At 42.8% G+C, this 25012-nt stretch overlaps 1 protein-coding gene across 1 annotated transcript in view; it reads right to left on the reverse strand.

Annotated features, from left to right (window-relative positions):
• Positions 1-3875: 3875 nt before the first annotated feature.
• mmrn2a (multimerin 2a) overlaps positions 3876-25012 on the reverse strand; it is a 28082-nt gene continuing 6945 nt past the window's right edge. The window contains exons 4-12 of the mRNA XM_080448863.1: positions 22177-22458; positions 13717-13912; positions 13065-13302; positions 11727-11981; positions 10993-11196; positions 9055-9318; positions 8290-8596; positions 7377-7504; positions 3876-6776 (exon numbers count right to left, since the gene is read on the reverse strand). Coding sequence (XP_080304989.1) covers positions 6336-6776; positions 7377-7504; positions 8290-8596; positions 9055-9318; positions 10993-11196; positions 11727-11981; positions 13065-13302; positions 13717-13912; positions 22177-22458 — 2315 coding nt within the window. The 3' untranslated portion in view covers positions 3876-6335. The remainder of the gene's footprint in view (positions 6777-7376; positions 7505-8289; positions 8597-9054; positions 9319-10992; positions 11197-11726; positions 11982-13064; positions 13303-13716; positions 13913-22176; positions 22459-25012) is intronic.

Here is a 25012-nt window from a genome sequence, read left to right on the forward strand (position 1 = left end):
TAGGTCTTAGGGTTCAAGAAATATGGCTGAATCAGTGAAATTACCATCAGTTAATTTTTTATTGCCAAATCAAAGATGGTGTCCATCCCATGGTGATGTTCCATTGTACTAAATTATGTTAAAAACAACAAAATATTGCAGTTGTGTGAGGGAATCTGTGAACTTCGTGAACGTGATTCATATGGGGACCTGGGGGGGGGGGTATTCATAGGTGTAGAATCTATTTCTAATGTTATATTTTGACTTGCTGGTCAGTCTTTGGCCTATGTGCTAAAGGTCAGGTCAAGGTCTCTCTCGCACCTTATCGTCCAACCAGGTGTCCAAGCAGGCAGCAGATATGGTCACTGGTTGACATGTACAGCAGGCCCTATTCACCTCACAATTGACATGGAGCCGTTTGTTGACACCTTGCAGGTATAAGCTCTATAATGTAATTGTGCATCCCGGTGGGATGCATGTTATACAGTCATTCTTCAGCTGCATTGCAAAACTGATGCAAGGTTCAGCACTGGAAGTGGAAATGCATGTGGTTGCAGAACATGACAGGCAAGTTCAGTGGTCAGTCCTGAGTGTATCAGCAGCACTCTGAAGTGGTTTCTATCAACTTGGCCAAAGACATTTGAACAGATACAGCAGTAGCCTACCTGGACACTGCACATCTCCATCCTACTGGCTGACAGTGGGTAGACAACTTCTTCCTACACTTCACATCCACCAGTTTGAATGCGCAGGGAGACACATTGACATTAACTTCACCTTTTCTCTCATGAAGCACATGACTGAAGCACTTCTTCCATGCTGGCCATGTGCAGTGTGCTTGATATCTAACCCAGTGCCTGCTGAAGATGCATGTGCTCCATGCCATAGCATAGAGGCTAAGCTAGACCTTGTCTGTCGGCACCATGATGGATTCTGGATCACTGTCTCTGCTGACCAGTCTGGGGAGCAGACTGCCATAACGATCAGGAAAGATGCTGTCATGATGCATGTGAGTGGAGTGGACTGAAGCCTTCCCCAAAATGTGCAGAAACAGAGGGAGAGTTGAAGCACTGGTGTGTCTTGGTCATAAAATATTGGGGTGTAGGATTCCTCACACACAGAAAGATCATCTCTTCAATCCCATCCTTGGCTAATTTGCCCCCATGCTGTTGTGAATAGTAATGTCCTTTACCCACATGAGATGTCATCATGAAGAGTAAGAACATTAAGCAGAAGCCGTTGAGCATGTTGTACACCTTCAGTGCTGACGATAGATACTGCATTTAGTCATGATGAGGCAGACATCACCATGAGTTCCTATATCCCTGATGCAGCCATCTCTGGAAAGGGTGTGATACACATGCTCAGTGATTACACTGATGTTCTTGTCCTGTTGTATGCTGTGTATTGGGGTGTATCAGGTGGACCTACAGTGTAAAGTATAAATGGAGCATTGGGATGGGACAGTCTTATATGTATGACAAAGGCAAGATCAGAGCACACTACACTTTGCTGGCAGGGAACTTCCCAGGCTACCCTGATGTGCTGGGTGAGGTGGGTGCCACAAGTCAATGGCCCTTCCTCCAACACCGACCAACCTGTTGCACCACATGTGGGCTCATTTATTTACAAGTGATGTTGTGGAAAGTGGCAGACCACCAAGCCCCACCTGACAAGTCGTTTGATGTCACAAAATTTGGATAGGAGATCTAGGATATTCTTGTTCCTGTCATTGCTAAGGGTGACCCCACCGTCAGAGCTATGTGACATGGTGCAATATCAATTTAGGGCACAGAGAGTGAGAAGTACATCACTGATGTACTGTAACTGCTCTGGTGAAGATGCTGATGATATGTTCAAGCTACAGATGAGGAGTGATGTTAATAAGGAGGATACTTGTAAGGATGAGGTAGAACAGGATGTGGGTTGGAGAATACAGATGTAGTTGCAAAAGATACATATTTGACATTAGATTATATCATTTTACATTCATGTTATTATGAATACCAGTTCTTGTGACATGTTAATGACACTTTTCACAAAACAAAATCATGAATAGTGAACCATGAATGTTCATCAAGTTGTTTCCATTTGTTGTTCTCCCAGAGGTCAATTTTAACCTTGACCTGACCTTTGACATGATTGACCTGATATTAAAAAAATAACATCAGGAATGGATTCTACATATGAAAACCCTAAAAAAGAGGTATTAAACAGAGGTATTCTAAGACAAGCGGATTAAAAGTAAAAAAATTGCCAGGCGTGTGTTTAGTGGCCATTTTGGATATTTTCTTACCCCACTATATTCTGTTTATTGAATTTCATAATACATTTCCTTAGAATCTAACATGGTTTTAAATCTATAGGTAATTTACAAAGGAACCCTTTGTGTTCCATCTTTCATTAAAACCAAGTACATCTTATGTCACATATAGTCACTATGTTGTCACTGCCTGTAATAGAAAAATATTCTAGATATGCAAATTTTAACAACCTTTCTGGACAATATATAGTCTGAGCTTTATCCCAACAATTTTTCAGAGAGAGAGGGTCAATAATAAGAGAGAACCATCAGTTTGAAGTAGAATGCTTCATTCGGATTTTGAAAACTGTGTTTTGGCTTGTGGTTATAAAAGGAGTGATAACACACAGATAGCTACCACCGATGCAAGGCTATCACATTTTTCCTAGCTCTAGGGGTGTATACCTACCCAAAAATCACTAGCAGAGCGACTGTCTGGGCGAACAGAGCAGGGATGCACAGCCACACAGACACACAGAGTAGGGATGGTACAGCCGCACAGACACACAGAGTAGGGATGGTACAGCCGCACAGACACACAGAGCAGGGATGCACAGCCGCACAGACACACAGAGTAGGGATGGTACAGCCGCACAGACACACAGAGCAGGGATGCACAGCCGCACAGACATGTGTCGGTTCAGCTTCAGTATCACTCTCTCTCTCTGTCTCTTTCTATCTTTCAGAACAAGTTCCTGTGGCTACTGTATGTCTTTTCTCTCTCTCTCTCTCTCTCTCTCTCTCTCTCTCTCTCTCTCTCTCTCTCTCTCTCTCTCTTTCTCTCTCTCTCTCTGTCTCTGTCTCTCTCCACCACGCTCTGGTCTGACGTCACACACAAACTCCCTTCCTTCCTGGCTCCCTCTTCCTCCCTGCATAATCCGGCCAATTTGAGCATGGCATCAGCATTTTTGAAGATGTTTGAAAAACGAATATCATGTAAAATGTAATGATTATGACAATTATGCAAGAAATAATTGTGATTATTATCTCAAGTAATTGCGATTACAATGTAATAATTGTGTCTGGCCTAGGCATGTTTACTGTATATTTGGGCATAATCTGGCCGCCTGCCACAGACACAGTCCACCACAACTTTATGAGATAGAAAAAAAAATGAAGCCTCAAGATTATTTAGTTTTTGTCGCATTCCTGAGCCAATAATTTGATGACCAGGTCATCGGTCAGTACTGAGTCTCCTAACGGACTCTTTGAGTCTCTTACCGGAGACTCTTACCGGAGACTCTACCGGTCATGAAATGATTGGCTTAGGAGTGCGACAAAAACTAAAAGATCTCCATGATTTCAAGGCTTCAGGGTGTGTAATCGATAGAAAATAAGTATTTCTTTGGGTGAACTACTCCTTTAAACAGTTGCCTGACGCCGAACTAGCCAATCACAGTCCAGACGGTCCTTCCAGTCTTTGGGAACTAATAGTTCTCTACTCTGACTCAACTTACCTGTGTTCCTATCTCTGGTAAATGTCAGTCTGTGGAACCAACCGAATCAAAAAATGAAAACTTGTATCAGAAAAAGTATCTAATAATAAATCATAATTAAAACATTCCAATACAGAGTCAATAAAAAAGTTGATTGAAACAGTCAATAAAATGTTTATTTTAGATATGAGCTAAGTCAGGCATCGGGAATCTGAGAAGGCTATGTCAATTCCCCAGGTGTGAATGTGTGTAACTGTAAAAGCATTTACGTTCAGTAGACTTGAAAAAATAAAGGTTTAATAATATAATATGTTGTGGATATCAATCACTAGTCTGCATTTCCAAGGGGCGGATAAAAAAAGATGCCTCTGGTGATAAACCCGCCCCATATTTGCATACTGGGCCCTGATTTATTTTTTACTGGCAGATTTGTGTGGTTTCCAGGCTAATGAATCACACCAATGTCCCCCAGGGATTCATTCAGAACTTTTTCTAAAACAAAACAAAACTCGTTGAACACAGCACCATCAGGCAAATACAATATCAGTTAAGCTTGGGTTTATTTATTATTCACAAGAACGACTCAACGTTATTATCCAACACATTCTCATCCCAACTCGCCAAACACGGCCGCTCGGTCAAGTGCCCCATGGGCGTCACTTTCCAACGCTGTGAGTGCCCCCTATAGCCCCTCTATCTATGCCAGAAGTGTCCCAATATACTTCTATATGACGAGTTGGGATGAGAATGTGGCGTGCTGTATGATCATTAAACTCTTGCAGTGGTACATTCAAAAATCCATGACTATAAGAGTGCGGAAGTAACGCTTTAGACACCAGCATACTGCACAACGAAAATAGACGATCTAAAAGCACACAACGCGTTGCGTCGCATCGCGTTGTGTGCTTTTAGATCGGCTATTTTCATCGCAACGCCAGTGTATAGGACATCTATAAAGTAAGCACATTATATTTAGGGCTATTATTGGGGATTTCTTTGCCTGTAATTTAATATGTGCAAAAGTAAATACTCAGGGGGGTTAATGTGGCTTAAAATAGTTGTAGCAAAAATCACCCCAAAATTACCTGCGTTCACTCCAAGCTGCGCGCCATTATTCTGACATACAAAGAATAACGTTTCTCTGTTCCACATGGTCTCACAGTGATATCTCTTTGTAGACCATTCTTGTCCTCTACAATAGCCGTTATATTTACATAATTAAGGTTCTGCATAAATAGAAAACAGTAAATATGCCATTTCATTTCGTCCAGCGACACTATAGTTAAAAGGATTGTGTCCAAGTCTAAAATTGCCATTAATTGTGCGAGCAGTGAAAACCAGAAGCACAACTTTACATCTCCTGCCCTGCCTTAGCTGGTACTGAATGAGTATATTTCTTAGAAGTACAAATAGCCATATTATGAACCTAGCTAGCCATGACCCATGAAGTCACACAAATCGTTGCTCTCTCCATATTTTAACTTTTTTTTGTAAATGAATTCCCTAAAGCTTCAAAAGTAGCAGATCTGCAAGCTGGAGCTTGAGCTTGTCGATCTGCTACTTTTGCCATTTTTGAATTTGAATCCAGAAAAGTAACAGTTTTGGACATATGAGGTTTCCACCTGAGATGTAATAGTATAGTTCCTACTGTGTTTTGATTTACTCTTACACTCATAGCATCAAGACCAACTACTCTCACCCTCATAATAATAATAATTATTATTATTATAATAATAATCTTTCCTTCTATTTCGAATAGCAACTTCGTCTCAACCCCAGCAGAACTCAAAACCAATCATCATAATCAACTTTACAAACATGTCTTAAGGTCAGAGGTTGGAACATGTTGGAACAATGCATTTGCAAAACCCTCGCAGTTATGACGACAGTTCTCAATGACAATTAAGTTCCCCCAAGATTATCTACATCTGTTATCTGTAGTTCAGTAAAGACAACAATTCCATTTTTAACAACATGGATTGTTGAACATTTCGGACTATGAATGTATTAATAATAATACCCATCTAATCCCTCCCTCCAGCATCCATAGAGTTCACTTGCAGTGTCTTTCCTCCCCTCAGCCTACTACTAGATCAGTTCTCAAAGTGGAGTCCCCCAGCGGTCCTTGAAGAGGTTCGAGGGGGTCCGCAGCTCAAATTATTGATAGTTAGGAACTAAATGGACCCTTACGGGTCTGTAACTCCGAGAGCGAACAACTGGAACCAAATGGATCCTTATGGGTCCCTTTGAATCCATTTGTACGCTCTCGGAGTTATGGTGAAACTGTGGGGGGTCCTTGAAATGAAAGAGTTTGAGAAGCAAGCGCTGTGCACTTTCAAGATTTTTCAAAAATGTTCAAAAACAGCAGATGTACAAGCTCGCAGCGCAGCACAAAGTGATGCGCTGTAAGCTTGTCTGTCTGCTATTTTTGAATAAGCCAACGCACAAATCTATAATGACACAGATGCTTTCCCGGTTTTAATGGGTTAAGTAACTGTACTTGAGTAAATGTACTTAGTTACTTTGCACCACTGCGGGCCGTCAGAATTATTGTCTGGTCATATACACGCCTCCCTGCACGTTCCAAAAATCTAATCAGGACCGACACACTTTGGATTTCATCTTCTCGACGGTACTGTCCAATCTGGAAAGACCGTGGCGTCCCTCTTCTCCACGCTTCCTTTCCTCTTCTGCCTCTTCCCCTCTTTGCTCTTCTTCTTCCACAGCAGCGCCCACAGCTTGTCCAGGTCCAGCGTCATGGAGTCCGAGGCCGCCAGCACGTCGGCGTTGCTGAACACGTTCTTGAACACGCGGAGGTGGTCCTCCAAGCCCCGCCTCAGCCACGTCACCTCCGCCTGCAGCTTGGCCTCCGGGCCACTGGGCGGCGGCGGCGCGTCCTTGTTGTTGCTGTTGTCCTTGCTGCTGTTACAGCCGGCGGAGCAAGGCCTCTCCTCCAGCCGGCGAACCTTGACCTCCAGCTGCTCCACGGATCTCTCCAGGTTCCAGAGGTCTCCTCCGTCTCCCGGTGACACGAAGCCCTCCTCCACGTGGCGATAGACCTGTCGGCAATTATTGACATACTGTAACGTTGCTGTCGGGCAGAAGCCTCTTCCATATTATAACTTTTAGTGTTTTTTTTACTTGTTCATACTACAGCGTCACACAAAAGTATCAAAAGTAGATCTGCAAGCTCAAAACGTGGCGCGAAGTGATGCCTTTCGGGCATGTGCATCTGCTACTTTTTGCCATTTTGGAATTTGAATCCTGAAAAGTATGTTTCTCATATGTTTGGGACATTTTCCACCCCGGCGGAGAGGATAATCACAATTACTTGAGTAATCGCAATAGTTTTTTCATCATAATCGTTTCCATGTTGAAAAAAATGTATACATTTTCAAACATAAAATAAATATATACAGTGGAATGTGTCACATTGCTACGGGTTGTGACCTTGCAGATCGGCTATCTCCACTTTAAATAATTTTAAGATTTTTTTTCTAAATAAGTAATTTCTTTGTAATTTATATGGAAGTAATTTTTCATATCTTTAGATTTTTATGTGTTCCAATGTTCAATGCCAAAAAACACAATTTAATCATTGATCACAATGTAACCTAAAATGTAAAATGTCATGGTCGTGAGACTATGTGGTGTATCACCTCCTCTCCATCGTGGCGAAGGACCTGTCGCTCCCTGGCATGACCTCCTCCTCCCCCTCCTCTGCTGCCATCAGGTGTGTACCAGGAGGAGGGCTGGTCTGCGGCCGGAGACTCCTCCCTCACACCTCCTGGGGAGCAGAGATTAAAGGAGTCAAGCGTTGTCCCAAATTAGCATTTTAGTTTGAGTTGCTTTGTTGCTTTGAATATATAGATGCCGTTAGAATTCTCGATATAGACATGGAAAGGATGTCGCAGCAACAATCACGATAATACCTGAACAGTGCTGTAGTGGTATTTAAAATATATTAATATTATTATTATGAGTGCAGGAGCACACCTCAATACAGCAATGCATTCATTTTAAAAACAAAATGTACTTTGTAATTTGTACTTTTGAATACTTGAAAAAAAAGCACACACTTTTGAATATGTGAGTATTTTTGGGCGGTGAAACCGCCCCTATAAGTGAGATTTGGAAAAATGTACATTTTCCTGCGCTGTGATCCGGGCCCAGGAAATTTGTAGAATTATCCTGCGCTGTGATTGGCCAATCACAATCTATTCAGGACTGTGATTGGCCAGTGTTACATGACACATGTGCATAGTCCTATATAAGCAACCATAACTTGAAAAAAACCATAAATTGGTTTTTTTCAAGTTATGGGTTTGTCCATCATAAAGAGTGTTTCAATAAATGTATTTATCTTTTGTACATGATTGGTTGACTCCATTCAGTATTGTGATTAGCTAGCAAGACACCGCCCACTTCACACAGGGTGTGATTTTTTTTAAGTAAGTACTCCAGTACTTTAATTCAAGTACAAATTTGATAGAGCAACTTTCACTTGTAGTGAAATACATTTTCACAATTAATCGTCAAGTAACATGACATAACCGCGACAGGGCCTATTACCTCCGTCTCCCAGCAGCTTGTCGTGCAGCTCCACCAGCCTGTCCTCCTGCTCGTGGAGGGGCCGCTCCAGGAACTCCAGCACCTCCTCGCCCAGCAGCCTCTCCAGGACGTCTGTGTGCCTCATGGCGTCCTGCAGCAGCGACTGGAAGGAGCTGGACAGGCGGCGCATGTCCTCGGCCAGCCGCCGGTCGCTGTCCCGCAGGGAGGCCACGTCTGCCTCGCTGCCCGCCAGCGAGCCGCCGAGCTGGGCCACGTCGCGGCTCAGAGTCCTGGTCCGCTCCTGCTCGAAGGCCAGGGAGTCCTTCACCTGTGTGGATGTGTGAAGGCAATGTTATTGAGTGGTGTGAAGTAACTAAGTACATTTTACTCCACTACTGTTACTTCAGTACGATTTTGAGGTACTTTTGACTTTACTGAAGTGTTTCCAATTGTCATACTTTTACTTCTATTCCACTACATCTCAGAGGCAAGTGTTGTACTTTTACTCCACTACAAGTATTTGAAAACTTTAGTCACTAGTTACTTTGCAGATATAAATGATTACATTATAAAACATACATTTACCACTTTAGCCCTATTTTATACATACTGTAGGCTATTTGAAAATACAGAGCCGACGTATATAGGGTTAAAGTGGTTAAACTGATCTTGATGCTATATTAACTAATTTAGCTGGGGACCCCCATGGAACTCCCTCAAGGACCCCTGGGGGTGCCTGGGGGACCCCACTTTGAGGAAACCACCGCTCCACACTCGCTCACTCACCTGTCGGAGTCCCTGCTGCAGATCTTCCACCAGCGGCTGCCAGGCGCCCGTGTCCTCCCAGTGGCCGGCCGCCCCCATGTCCCCGCCGCCCCCTTCCAGGGCCAGGCGGTTGTCGTTGGCCAGCTCCGTGACGTTGGTCAGGCCGTCCTGCAGCTGGGCCATGTCGGCCCGCAGCACCCTGCAGTCGCAGTCTGACGAGGTGTTCTTGTACAGCAGAGAGTACAGGTCGTCCACGTCCTCGTCCAGCACCGCAAGACGCCGGTTCTGAGAGAGGATGGGTCAGATAAAAAGATACCGTTAAGAGTCCCCGACTGCCCGGGTATGACAGGGCACAGAGCAGGTCCTGGTCCTCCCTCCCCACTTGGATGTCACGTCAATAAAATACAGTTTGTTGACCCAATTTGTGGGCTTGTTTTGTCTGCAGGGAACACTTATTACATGGCTACTTGATAAAGACATTGATAAATTGACCCAAAAGTAACAACAAAACAAAGGACTTCATTGCTTACGGTAATGTAAGTATTTCATTAATTTATGCCAGGTGCATCCAGTGCAACGTGGTCGCCTTGGAAAACAACGGGGTGTGTTGATAAAATATAATCACTATTTGGTTACTGCATTGTCCATTTCCCGCTTCAAATGTTTTCAAAGACATTCTTGACAGCAATGTTTAGCTGTAAATTGTGTGTTTGTTTACATGGCTGCCATATTGGGTACATAACTAAATCAAGCAACACAGATTGATATGAGCCAGGTGCTCTGAGCCTTTGATTAGACAGCGGTCTGATATTGAGTTCAGCGGTCATTATTCAAAAATAACACACAGCTGAATTCAGTGATTGACCAATCAGAATCAAGCATTCAACCAAGCCGTGTAATAGTATAGGATAAGATACCCTAAGATAGAATAAGTTATGGTACTGTAGATTGGTGATGTAGGATCAAGTAAGGTAAGTTAAGCATTTTAACCCTGGTTGTCCCTATTTTGGGCATGTCATTATATAAGGTGAAGCTTGTTTTAGTAAAAAAAAATATACAAAACATTTTCAAAAACATCAAAAGAATTTCAAAAGATATAGAGCGTCGCAGTTCCCGCCCACTTCCGTTTTTTTTTGGTGCCGGAAGAGAAAACTCAATGCATTTTTCCATTGACATTTCCAAAAATATTCATATCTATTAATTTAAGCCTCGAATCAAGCCATCATGAGAGGACATGAATCATGACCATAGAACGTTTTTTTCTGTGATTTTTTTTAATTTTATATTTAATTATATGATATACTATATTTAATAAATACCCTTTGTTTTGCCGTTTAAAAAAAAAAAAATCACAGAAAAAAACGTTCTATGGTCATGATTCATGTCCTCTCATGATGGCTTGATTCGAGGCTTAAATTAATAGATATGAATATTTTTGGAAATGTCAATGGAAAAATGCATTGAGTTTTTTCTTCCGGCACCAAAAAAAACCGGAAGTGGGCGGGAACTGCGACGCTCTATAGGAACAGTAAAAACAAAATAGCGAAAGAAGCCGATTTACAAGCTCATTGCATTGTGAGCCCATAGATCAGCTATTACGATACATTTTTTTTTAGCATGACGATGTAGGGCATTAATTTAAGTGAACATAATAAGTTCAAATATGATAACACAGATAAGAGGTTTCTGCCAGACAGCAACAATATAATCGTTGCTGTCGACAGAAACCACTTATCTCCATATTTTAACTTTTTGTGTTTTTTCGTAAATGAATGCCCTACTTGACAAAAATAGCAGATCCACAAGCTCGAAACGCAGCACAAAGCGACGCGTTTTGAGCTAGTAGATCCGATACTTTTGCTATTTTTTTATTTGAATCCTGAAAAGTAACAGTTTTGCAGGTTTCCACCCGACAAAGAGCATATTATTTATCCTAAAAATGATGAGAGTGTACTGTACCTGTTCACTTGTGTTCCCTGCCAGCTCGTTGACTCGGTTCAGAACTGTGACCTTAGCTGCTTCCACCTCCAGACCTGTCTCCATGAACTGGATCTGACTGTTCCTTCCGGTCTGGACGATCCGCTCCTCCAGGCCCACTAACATGGACCTCACCTCTGTAACGTCCCCTGACGTCATGTCCAAGTCCTCCACTAGCCCGTCCACCTGGAACATGCAGGACAACTCATTATGGTGTTTTTCTTTTACTGAGCAACTTTCACTTGTAGTTGAGTAATATTTGATTAAGTACTGGGGTTGAGTACTTTGTCCACCACTGGTGCAACAAGGGTTCCCAAACCTTTCAGGCCGTGACCCTCCAAAATAATCATATTTGAACCACCATGACAAGCACTTGGAATTGTAGGCATTACAGTAGTTTGACTCTGTCCCACAGATACTGTGAAAATAGCTGCGAGGCGCTGTGAGCTTGTAGATCCGCTATTTTCACAATGTTTGCCTCTTTCTTACGTAATATTTGACTCCAATTTGGCCAATTTGGTCTTAATAGTCATTCAATTGTAACTTCAGAAATGTGCAGATACCCTGTATGCACTTATACGGTATGTTGGTTTGATTAATGTTGAGTTAGAACCACTGGGGTAAGACACCTCTGTCAGCATAAAACGGTTCTAATTGCAGATGACAACAACAAAAACAAAAAAGAATTAGACATTGAATCTTATATACGTATCCACCTTCACAGTGTTGTTGACCACTTTGTCGTTCAGACGCTCAAACGCCGTCCACACCGCTGACAAATTCATCGGCGGCTGATGGTTTGTCTGGGTTTGTTGGGGGACATGGGGGTGCGTTAGGGAGGGTGGTGGTGGGGTTGCTCCTTGTAGCCGGACGTGGTCCTTCAGTCCTCCTCCTCCCTGGACCTCCTCGGCCAGCTGCTCCTGATCCAGCTTCATCTCAGCCAGGGTGGCATTCATGGCCTGGAGGTTAGCCTGGGAACACAAGTTCACCGCAAGACTCGTTATGCAGAGTTTAGAACAGCTACGATGATGGGGAGATAGAAATAGAGCTGTGTTAGTAGCCCAGTGAACCTTTTTAATTTCAAGGACCCCCGTTTGATATGAATTTAATCTCTGGGACCCCGATCTACACTGTAAAATCCTCAGTGTTAATTTAACTCTATGTGTCTGTAGCTCTCAGAGTTACAGAGTCCATAAGAGTCCATTTAGTTCCCAATTATCAATCATTTAGCTGGAAACCCCCTTTTTTGGGCCTACTCTGTCACATTGTCTTGTGACTTAGGCCAAAACAATTGCCCAACAAATAATTTGGGCTAAGTCAGGTTTATAATTGCCTATAAGTTAACATAGAATAGTCATTTAATCCTCTTATGTTACATAACTGACAGACAGTGTTATTTTTATGTCAATAGTCATTGTTATAAACTTTTTGGGTGAAATTATTAAGAAATACCATATAGTTTGTTTTGGTTCCGTTTTTTCAGTTTTCTGAAAAACTTTTAAAAATGACTTAAAGGTTTCATGACGTTCAGTTTTACCACACATTAAAAGTCTTTGTCATGGTCCTTCAAACGTGTATGAAATGTTTTAACAAAAAATTCCACTCCATTGATCCATGGCAGGTGTTTTTCTCTCACATTTCTAAAGCCTTTTCAACTGCAATGAAAAAATAAATCTTTGCCTGCTGGTGTCGCTGTTGAGGGATTTTGCCTGTCAATCATCGCCTCTGCTCTGCCCCCCCCCCCCCAAAGGAAAGGATAGGGGAGGGGAGGGGCTAGGAGTAGAGTGGGCGGGATTAATCGGCTGTGACATCGCTGCCGAAGGGCCAAGCTCAGATTACTTTTCAGCCTAATTATTCAGAAAACCCCAGACCACAGAAAATCCACTGAATGTTCAAAGTTCAGATTTTTTGGGTGTAATTGAGGTCATAAAACCCCCCAAAAAACATAAAAAAATTAAAAAGTGAAAATGAATGTCATAGAACCTTTAATTTAATGCCATTATTTTAAGAAGGTTACGATTTGACACCTCGTCGAGACCGGCTCCATCACTGACCTGCAGCAGCTTGTGGTTCCGTTTGAGCTTGAAGTCCACCTCCGTCTTGAAGACGGTCAGGTTGTAGTGCAGCATGGCATGCTGGGAATGCATCCTCCGGCCCACCTCGTTGATCTCGTTGTGGATCTCGTCCAGCTTGGCGTTGACCCACTCCTCCACCGCTTGTCCTCCGTCGCTGCCGACGACGTCCGCGCCCCCCGGCGGGGTCTCCCTGCGGACGTCCGACCCCTGATTAGGGCTGTCACGATTACAAATTTGAGTTGACGGTTAATTGTCACACAAAAAGATGTTTTTCAACGATTAAAGATTAACGATTGCATTGTGCTTTAGGCATTAAACATTGGAAGATATGAAGAAAAAAAATCAGTTTGGCCTTTTAGGCTTCATTATCACAAATTCCATAACTTAAATATTCAAAGAAATTACTGAAATAATAATTTTATACTATTAAAAAATGTACAAATAGCAGATCTACAAGCTTGCAACGCGTCACAAAGTGACACGTTGTAAGCTTGTAGATCTGCTACTTCTGCTATTTTTTGATTTTTAGATTTTTTTAATGGAAACGATTATGACGATTATACAAAAATAATTGCGAATGTCTGAAATAATTGTGATCAGGCGATTATGTAATAATTGTGACGGGCCATACCCCTGGTGGGTGCTTCTGATGTGGGCCACGTCCCGGGACAGGTCGCCCACCTGCCTGGTGAGGTCCTCCAGGGTGCGGTTGAAGCCCTCGAAGACGGGCTGCAGCTGGGACATGATGAGCGCCATAATGGGTTGCAGGGGGACAGCGGAGGGGTGGTTCGGGTATGGGAGGGGCCCGGCATCGTCCACATCTGGACCTGAGGGACAAAATAGAGGGACAACGAAGAGATGAACTTTCCCTTCTTTTTTTTTTTACTTCTTTTTTTTTATAGCCACTACAATAACTTCCCAGAACAATATACTGTTCCCACAGATTAGTGTTTGTTCAGTAACAGGGGTCTCCCCTTCTCTCCAGCACTTTGTTAAACAGAAGAGAGAGAACCCTGCAAAAAAAATTATCAGCTTACATTTTGTAGTGTTTCAGGGGCAATTTTGTCTGCTCGTTTTAGTTTTTCGTTTCATAATTTCCAATTTCACTTTTTTTCTCCCTGTATCCTGTGTGAGTTCTCCCTCCTGAGTTTCTGTTTACTAAAGAGCACGGGGAGACCTCTGTTACTGAACAAACACAGCAATGATTAGGCCTACTATAAGAATACAGAGCAATTATTTTAGCGTCAGGGTTAGCCCTGAGAGTGCACAAATGTACACTCTTACAGTTACCTGTAAGGGTCCATTTGGTTCCCAGGGGACCCCCTGGAATCCCCTCACAGACCCAATTAACTCAGTATTTTGCAGTATAACGTTTGGGCTCTCTGTCTCTAGACTAGAGTGTGCCAGCGTGGGGTCAAATCCCATGTCTCCTGCACTGTCCGTTCATCCTGTGTTGTCTCCGTCTCCGCTGTCTTCCTGTCTGCCTCCAGAAATAAAGTACCGCGGTGGAAGCGGACAGCCCACGCTGTTTTTCTTTTTCCGGTTTCTTAAAACAGTGCTTCCATTACGGCTGTTTCCTCACAAATAGTCCATTTCTACACTGTCAGTTAAATGAACACTTACCAGGATTTACTGTGTGTGTGTGTGTGTGTGTGTGTGTGTGTGTGTGTGTGTGTGTGTGTGTGTGTGTGTGTGTGTGTGTGTGTGTGTGTGTGTGTGTGTGTGTGTGTGTGTGTGTGTGTGTGTGTGTGTGTGTGTGTGTGTGTGTGTGTGTGTGCACACGTGTGTTGTGTGTGTGGAGGATGATCAGTGACCAGGCCCCAGTTGTTTTCAAGCCTTTAAATAACATGAACCATAACGTCACATGACGCATCATGACAAGTTGTGAGCTTGTAGATCACCTATTTTCGGCAAAGAGATTTGGTGTAGAGATGAAAAAAGTAGGGGGACCAGTATAGACCCCTGGAGGACTCCGGTCAAGTACTGTAAGTATATACATAGGATTAGTGGTTGCAGGACCATGACAGTCTAATTTAGATTTCTAGCCATTAGCAAAGATTGCACCTGTCTACAAAACAATACTTTATGACAGTGGTTCTCAATCTTTTCAGAATGTGACCCCCCATTACATTTAGTTTGACTCGGTTCCACAGATAAATATTGTGAAAATAGCAGATTTACAAGCGCGAGGCATTGTGAGTGTTTATTATTTGACAATTTGGCCAATGTTTGACCAGTTTGTATGGTATAGTTTGCTGATTACTTTTGATGCAGGACTGGTCTTTTTTCTTTAGGTATTAAAAAAGTCTTAAAAGTCATTAAATTGTCACTTTGCTGTTATCTGGGGACCCCCCCAGAATCATGTGTGGACCCCCCTGGGCGTCCCGACCCACAGGTTGAGAACCACTGCTTTATAATATCTCTGCCTACATTTTTAAATGCCATTCACACACACTGCAGCTCAGTTATCTAATCAGACTTACAGTACTAGGCCCTAGTACTGTAAGTCTGATTTGGCGGAACCAAATCTTTGTGGGATAGGATTCTTTTAATTTTTATTAACCACTTGAGCCCTAGCATCCCTACTCTGAGGAGAACTTTAGCCAAACATAGAAGATCTACAAGCTCGTAGATCTGCTTGTAGAGCTTTGGTGTAGAGGGTAAAAAAGAGCAGATCAAGTACAGAGTGAAAGGTCAAGTTCACTAGGTATTGATGGTTTAAGTGGTTAAACTGAAAATACTCATTAACATGAATCCAACATACACTGATGATAGTTGTTATCAAACAAGTCTATGAAGCTATCTATGAAATCTATGAAAAAGTTTAATCTGCGACACCATTTTAAACGATATGTAGTGGGAGTCCCTGCTTCATCTCTTTCCCAGCCAGGGGGTCCTTAGCCTGAAAAACATTGAAGATCCCTGATCTAAACTGTTAATAAATATTAGTTTTCTTGCCATTGTCTGTTGCATGTTTTTGTCAATTCATTTCACATCCTGTACTGTCTGTGCTGAAGGAAAGCATCAAATCCCCCCTCATTAATCGCAGAGCGTTTCCTCCGTTGGCACCGTGTGAACTGTTGATATCAGCTCTGGGTTGAATTATTAATTAGAGTGCCTCACTGTCTCCAGCTACAATCTGCACCATGTGTATTCTCTCTCTCTCTCTCTCTCTCTCTCTCTCTCTCTCTCTCTCTCTCTCTCTCTCTCTCTCTCTCTCTCTCTCTCTCTCTCTCTCTCTCTCTCTCTCTCTCCCTCTCTCTCTCTCTCTCTTTCTCTCTCTCTCTCTCTCTCTCTCTCTCTCTCTCTCTCTCTCTCTCTCTCTCTCTCTCTCTCTCTCTCTCTCTCTCTCACACACACACACGCATAGGAACAACACACTGTCTTCACAGTCACACAGATAACATGTCATTTATAGCAGTGGTTCTATAAAGGCTCTACTGTACGTCCTCCCTGGTGGGGGTTCCTCACTGGGAGGTGAGTCAGTAGGATGCAACAGCAGTGACAACACAGAAAAGTGTGTGGGGAGGAATTAATTGGAATAATGACTACATTTGGGAGAAAAATGGGGTAAAACATTATTGGCTACTCTATTTAAAAATAAAAATAAACATTTATTTAACATTATCGATATATATATTTTTTTTTCAAAAAATAGCAGATGTACAAACTTGAGCTTGTAGATCTGTTATTTTTTAATAGCCAACATATAAATGGATATAGGGATTAAGATGATTGTTGTGCTATGTACTTTTGCTGGGGACCCCCTGGAAACCCCCCCAAGGACTCCTGGCGGTCCCCGGACCCCACAACCAATGATTTATAGTGCATCTCATGACAGTGTCTTTAGCTGAAAATAACTGATCTACAAGCTCACAACAGGATATCAATTAGACTAGGCTATATTCCAAGCTCTTCTTTCTCTCTTTCTGTCTTACTTTGTGCGTGCGTGTGTGCACGCGGGCGTGCGTGAATGTGAATGTGCATGTGCGTGCGACATGTCAGAGAAGCTATTTTTAGCTGTTGCTCAATTTCCCTGCAGCGTTGGTGTTTTTTTCATGCTGATGTCTTTGATTTGGAGGCCAGAGGGGGTCGTGTGTTCTGCAGACAGGAACTATAAATGTAAGTACAACTCTCTATTCGGAAAGGATGCTGGAAACACACTTGGAAGTTTGATAATGTGAACTTTAGCACTGATTCTCTGAAATGAATGGGACATCAAGTTGTTTGTTTTATTTTAACCCTCCCTCTGTTTCAGATTTTTCTGTTTTTATCTGTAGAGCAGTGGTTCTCGAATGGAACCAAATGGACCGTTACAGGTCTTTAACTCTCAGAGTGTACGAATGGAACCAAATGGACCTTTACAGGTCTTTAACTCTCAGAGTGTACGAATGGAACCAAATGGACCTTTACAGGTCTTTAACTCTCAGAGGGTACAAATGGAACTAAATGGACCTTTACAGTTCTGTAACTCTCAGAGTGTACGAATGGAACCAAATGGACCTTTACAGGTCTGTAACTCTCAGAGTGTACGAATGGAACCAAATTGATCCAAATTATGGGGGGTCCGTGATCTAATGTATACTAATGGTCCTTGAAATTAAAAAGAAGTTTGCGAACCACTGCTGCAGAACAGAGAGGGGTTCTGTTCTGTAACAGGCTGTATGATGTCAGGGACCTGAGCCCCTTTCATCATTCACAACCTGTTTTCTTAATGAGACCAGAGAGAACGAATGACCCCAAAACGTTCACACACACACACACACACACACAGACACACACACACACACACACACACACACACACACACACACACACACACGCACACGCACACGCACACGCACACACGCGCGCGCACGCACAGAGGTAAAGAAAAAAAAAGTTACCCTTCTCTTCCCACATGTTGGAGAGGTCAGGGGTCAAACTACAGTGAGGTCATTACGCGACAGGAAGTTTCAGGTCACCCCCTGCCGTGAGAGTCAGACTCCAGCTGGAGCACATACACACACGCACGCACACGCACACACACACACACACACACACACACACACACACACACACACACACACACACACACACACACACACACACACACACACACACACACACACACACACACACACCCTCACCCGTGAGTGTCATGTGCTTGAAATCAAGCAGACCCTCCTTAATGTTTTGAATCCTTTCTACCCTGCAAAGGGCAGAGCTGTCTCAATAGGTCAACGGCTCTCAACCTTTTCTGGGTCAGGGCCTATACTTGAAAGTATGTATAGTGTCCGTGGCCCACCCATCTGACCACGGTAGAATTCGGTAGAATTCAGAAACCCTTGGCTGATTTTGTAGATTATTTTGTTTGTTTGTTTGTTTTCAGGTTAAAAACTAGGCCAATAGAAGTATAGAAACATGGCAGGCTGAATAAGGCTGAATAAGGCGCCCACCAACATTTTAATGTTTTACAAATGTTAAATATACATATATATTTCCAAATTAATTATAAGGTTTGAAATACAAGTTAAGATAGGCTTATAATTAGCGCAGAGTCAGATTTGTTTTGATGCCATTAGTGGGAGAGATAGACTAGAGTTGATAATTTGTCAAAATGAATGGAAGGACGGTCGGCGGTCTCCTTCTCAGGAGGTTTCATGCAGGTCACAATAGTCAATGGTGAGTGATTGAATGAAGGAAAAATATTGTATTTTAGTTTATAATTATACACTGGCGAAATCCATTAGCCTAATAGGTGCTGAGGAACTGTCCATGGTGCTGAACTCATCACTCCCGCTGTAGAGACAGGTTTGTTTTTGATTTTGCGTATATTAAAAGTGAATAGGCTACTGTATATGCAATATGGGTAACATTAATGACAGACATACACCCTTATGCACCATACACATTACATTTACATTGCGATTATTTTATAATTTAGAAATTCAAATCATTTTATCCTAATGGCGAACAAAAACCACAGGTGAAGATGTGATGTGAATCAATATAGAGTAGGCACCTCCTCTGGAGATACCTCAGTCAGATGGATGCATGAGGGACAGACATGGTCTGGAGCCAGGCTAGGACGGACAGCCAGCACATATATTTTAAATTCTGGCCCCATAATAATAGTATATAGCCTATATTGTAGGCTACTAGATGTGAGGGCCAGGCTACTAGATGTGCAATCTGGGAACCCAGCGCCAAATGAAAAGGAAAAACAGCGCCCTCTGCTGTTTTTGACTATCTCAGTTGGCTCTGGGAGGAAGTTGACGTAGCACCCGTGCGCAAGGAAACCGGGGTTTTGGTCTGCCTTCAGCTTTCACTTCCGGTGGTGCCACTATGTTTTCATTCCCACTAACAATATTTCTACACGGAACACTAACACCACTTCTCCCAGAGAACATGGATCGTTTTGGTTATAAGCCCACTTGTTTCTATGATGAAAGAGCAAATTAATGTGAATATCTTTCCGTGGTTTTGTCTGCTCCGCGGACGCTATTGTTAAATTAGTTTCGGTTGGTTTCGAGTGGGGAAGGATCGACGGACACGTGAATCCCGCCCACTACATTTGATTGGATAAAGCGTGGCCTGCTTCCTGATCTGAAGGCACGCCCACTTGTAGGCCAGTGCGTACGCGATATGACGAACCCCCCCGACAGATTCAAACGCAGAGCAGAATCTGTTCTTGAGAGATTACTAGATGTGAAACCTCTGGTATTGTATAAGAGCATTTTGTATAGCCTAGGGGTGTTAGTAATAATGATGTTGTTAAATATAGTGTATGCCCCCCTTGCTGATCATAGTCTGGCGTGCCCAGGGGGCTAACCTTATAGCCTAATACTCCATGATGTAAGCGTGTTAAAAGGTTAAAGCACTATATTGCTATAGAGTGTATTTTCAGTAACAAGGGTGTTCCCATCTCTCCAGCTCTTCAATAAACAGAACAACAATCAGGTGGGTTGCAACATTTCAGCCAATCCCATTTCTCAGCTTTATTTTTATAGTGTTCCAGTTCCAATTTTGTCTGCTCATTTATTGTCATCACGTCCAATTTCACTTGTTTAATCTGTATCATGTCTGAGTTCTCTATACTGATTGGATAAAATTGTTATCCCGACCTGAAAATGCTTTTTCTGTTTAATAAAGAGATGGAGACTCATGTTACTGAACAAACACTATATAGCAATGAGTAATATCAGAATATAGAGCTACTGTATTTAACACAAAATGTAACCAAATAAAATCACTAACCCTGCCTTTAATAATGGTTGTGTTAGACTTAAGTGACTACTGTTCATGCTTGCACATAATGGCTCTGGGCATACAACACCCATTATTCATTTTATTAGCTGTCTGATTTGGTTTCTCAAAAATAACCCTAGCTACAAGGTCACAACGCGATACGTTGTGAGCTTGTAGATAGGGATATTTTCGCTACTTGTCATAAGACAAAGTATGTAGGGCTTATACAGAGTAAATCGTTGCTGTCAGGCAGAAACCTATCCAATTGTTTTAATCCTGAAAAGTAACAGTTTTGGACATATGAGGTTTCCACCTGACAGAGACGAAATACAGAGTATAGTGCAACATATTCTGTTGTAAATCTGTTAGTGGCAGATCAGACAGATTTTGGGAGCCTGAAATATAATGTGGTTTCTGTTTTCAGTGGTTCCGACTAAAATAATACCCTCAGTTCAGGAAGTCAACGAGCTAAAGATGGTACTGCTTTGGAAAAACTTTGGGAAAGTTGAACAACCGCTCCTCCTTTTCCAAATAAGGAAAATCCAGCATGTCACAGCAGGGAGCAAGACAAATAAATAACGCCCTGCGTGTGCGTGCGTGCGTGTGTATGTGCGAGCATTAGATGAGAACTGCCACTATATTAGCACTACTGTGTCACCATGTACATTGCATCACACACACACACACACACACACACACACACACACACACACACACACACACACACACACACACACACACACACACACACACACACACACACACACACACACACACACACACACACACACACACACACACACACACACACATACAATTTCCTTCACAGGATATCCTCTCTTTCTTCTCGGAAAAAAAGGTTCTATACATTGTGTGTGTGTGTGTGTGTGTGTGTGTGTGTGTGTGTGTGTGTGTGTGTGTGTGTGTGTGTGTGTGTGTGTGTGTGTGTGTGTGTGTGTGTGTGTGTGTGTGTGTGTTAGCTTAATGACATCATGGTTATTAATATGACATTGAGCTTATGTTTTAACCTCTACTGAAATCACATTCACAGTCATGTTCTTTCCGGGAGAGACGATTACAGTCATCATTTCTTATTTTTTTCCATAAATTGTAACGTTTCTCAATTTCAAAATGAGGCTATACTTTGTGATGATTATTTTCCCCCCATGATAACAGCGTTTCTCAACCTTTCCTGGATCAGGGCCCGGTTGAAAGTATCAAAAGCACTTTTTGCGTCCCACCCATCTGACCACTTAACACGGCAGCCGGATGACAACCTGGTTAGCTGTGGATTCCAGGGGGTACCCGGCTAAATGAAGTATCTAAATGAAGTGGGAGTCTGTAACTCTGAGAGCTTACAAATTATTTGGAAACTCAGAGTTATGAGGGTCCATGAAATTAAAGTTTAAAGAAACAATGAACCAATGCTTTAAAGGACGACTTCACCCATTTTCAACCTATCTTCATATAATTGGTCCTCACTAAAGCTCATGATAAAAATCTACTCAGCATGTGTCTCATAGGCAGGCTGTGGACAGTTTAGAAACTCTCCAACCAGTGACATCATCGTTGTATTCTTTTTTGTTTTTACCGTGAGAACAATGGCTTCCATTATAGCATGATAACTTTCCAGGAACAGAATGCCTGCAGTTTCTATTAGCTTGGATTCCCCATCGATGATGTCACTAGTAGGCAGGTTTCTGAACGGTCCACAGCCCTCCCCCTCTGAGAGGAGGGCTGTGGTACCACCGACACAAAAATTGTACCATATTATAATGAACATTAGTGAGGACTAATTATACGAAGATAGGTTGAAAATGGGTGAAGTCGTCCTTTATTTAATTGTCCTTAATAAACTTACGGTGAAGGTTGTAGTTCGGTTGTTGGTGGTTTCCATGGTGAAGGTGCGGGTTGGCATTGTGGGCGTGGTTGTGGCTGGGATTGTGGGTGGAGTCATGTGGATGGGGGTGGCCTCGGTGGTCATAGGTGGGGCCTGCGGTGAGCTCTGCCTCGCTGAGCGCGGTGTCATTGTGGTGGCTGTGGTGGCCGTCACGGTGGGACATGTCATCGTGCAGCGTGGTGACAGGAACCTGGAAGTCATTCTGCTCCTGATCCAGGTCTGACTGGAGTCTGGCCTGCACGGCTACACACACACACACACACACAGATGTGACATTCCGAAGTTTCAGAGACCCTGCCATTGGCACTTCAGTGAAACATCAGTGAATTGTCCAAGCATTGTCACGGACAAAGGGGAAGGGATTCGCCAAGCGTGAAATGGTGCCAGGTGTGAATTGGCCTCTTTTCACACTAGGCAAATCAGGCATGACAAAATGGCTTTTCAGGAAAAGTTCAGGAAAGGTTAAGAGAAGTGTGAAGAGGTCAGATGTCATGTCAGTACCCACACACACGATCAGAAAGTCAGTCACAGACAGACAGACAGACAGGCAGACTAGCAGCATAGACAGCCAGATTTTAAATGTACACACACAGACACAAATAAATGTAATGAACCATAGTCGACAAACGACAAGGCTAAGCGATCGCATGAATAGAGTGCAAAGAAAACAATGTAGTGCTACAAAGTAACGAGGAAACCGGGTAAACCATCAAACCTAAGCCTCCATAATGACAGACAATTGTCAGCATTGCTTTTTGGTTAATTTCTACACCAGCAATTAGGCTCTTTGCACAGCATAATGCACTTACTTCCTTCACAGGTGTTTGCAATGATGCTAATTAAGGTTGTGTTCCATTCTGGTCAAACAGAGTCAGGGTGCTGATACTAGTGTGCATGTTGGCTCACTGGAACCCGTACTGTCCAGGTACCCTCATGGTTCCTTGAGGGGGTTCCAAATGGCCCCTTACGGGTCCATTTGGTTCCATTTGAACACTATTTGGTTCCATTTGAACACTCTTAGAGTTACGTGGGTCCTTGAAACATTGAACCGAGCCGCATGCTCTGAAAATGCACGTTGCCCACCAATCTGACCACTTAACAGTGTGTGGTGTGTGGGCAGCGGACGAATTTAGACATTTTCAAGTGGGCCCTGATCCAGAATAGGTCACACTACATCTACTCCACATCCACATCCACATCCACACATAGCTGATTTTACTGATTAACATTGCTATTCTTTGGTGTATATTTAAGTAATTTCTTTGTCTTGTCAATATATTCATATTACTTTTGCACCTCGTCTTCCTCTTTTTGTCATTGACTCAGGGGCCAGGCCATGATGACACCCGTTACACATGGCAATGAAGTCGAATCTTATGCTTAACTTACACTAAAATAGCCGATCTACAATACAAGCTTACAACGCTTTGAGCTTGTACTGTAGATCGGCTATTTTTGGGAACGTGATACAGACACGCGACTGTATAAATAAGGCTTTAGACATATGGATAAACAGGATGACCAACAGACAGACAGACAGACAGACAGACAGACAGAGAGACAGGAAGGGAGACAGACAGACAGACATGGAGTGTGTGAGACAGACCACTAAAGGATAAGATCTGGGGTCACACACACACACACACGCACACACACACACACACACACACACACACACACACATACACACACACACACACACACACACACACACACACACAAACACACGCACACACACACGCGCGCGTGCGCGCGCACACGCACGCACACACACACACGTACGTTCCATATGAGGGTATTTTTCATAGTTCCTGTGTGAGCACATAGTTGGAGCCTTGAAAATACTTTGTGTTGATTAGGAGTGACAGGTTGTTAAACCACAATGGACAAATAATGAGAGGTGTTTTTGAACCAGTGGAGAAACTGTTTTTCAAACTGAGGCTGATTCAGTGTCACAACAAGCTGTGTGCGTGTGCATGTGCGTGTGCGTGTGCGTGTGCGTGTGCGTGTGCGTGTGTGTGTGTGTGTGTGTGTGTGTGTGTGTGTGTGTGTGTGTGTGTGTGTGTGTGTGTGTGTGCACTTGTACCATTAAAAAATAATTATGGAAGTGTTTGAGAACGTGTGTGTGTTTGTATACACTCGTAATGAGAAGGAATGTGCGTGTGTGTGTGTGTGCATCACTGAAACAATACAAGAAAACAGTAAGAGAAAAAAGAGATCAACATGTTAGAAACCAACTGCAAGATATCGAGGATTCCATACAGACAAACAGCTTCTGGGAAAACTGGAACAGACTTAATAAGCTAAAACAGGACGAACTACCCATCCAAAATGGAGATATATGGGTGAACCATTTTTCTAGCCTCTTTGGCCCAATCGAGAAGAACAAAGAGCAAAAACAAATAAAAGATAAACTACAAAACCTAGAGTCAGCCGTAAAAGACTACCAGAATCCACTAGATTCCCAAATCAACCTAAAAGAACTACAAGACAAAATAAAAACACTTAAAACCAAGAAGGCCTGCGGGGCGGACGGTATTCTAAATGAAATGATCAAATTCACCGACCTCAAATTCCAAATAGCCATACTAAAACTCCTAAATATCGTGCTCAGCTCTGGGATCTTCCCCAGCACATGGAATCAAGGGCTGATAACGCCACTCCACAAAAGTGGAGACAAATATGACCCAAATAACTACCGCGGGATCTGTGTAAACAGCAACCTCGGAAAGATCCTCTGCATGATCCTCAACCACAGAATTCTAAACTTCCTCACAGAAAGCAATGTCCTGAGCAA

Source organism: Gymnoscopelus braueri (assembly GCF_963280865.1).
Source record: "Gymnoscopelus braueri genome assembly, chromosome: 14".
Taxonomy (NCBI): Eukaryota; Metazoa; Chordata; class Actinopteri; order Myctophiformes; family Myctophidae; genus Gymnoscopelus; species Gymnoscopelus braueri.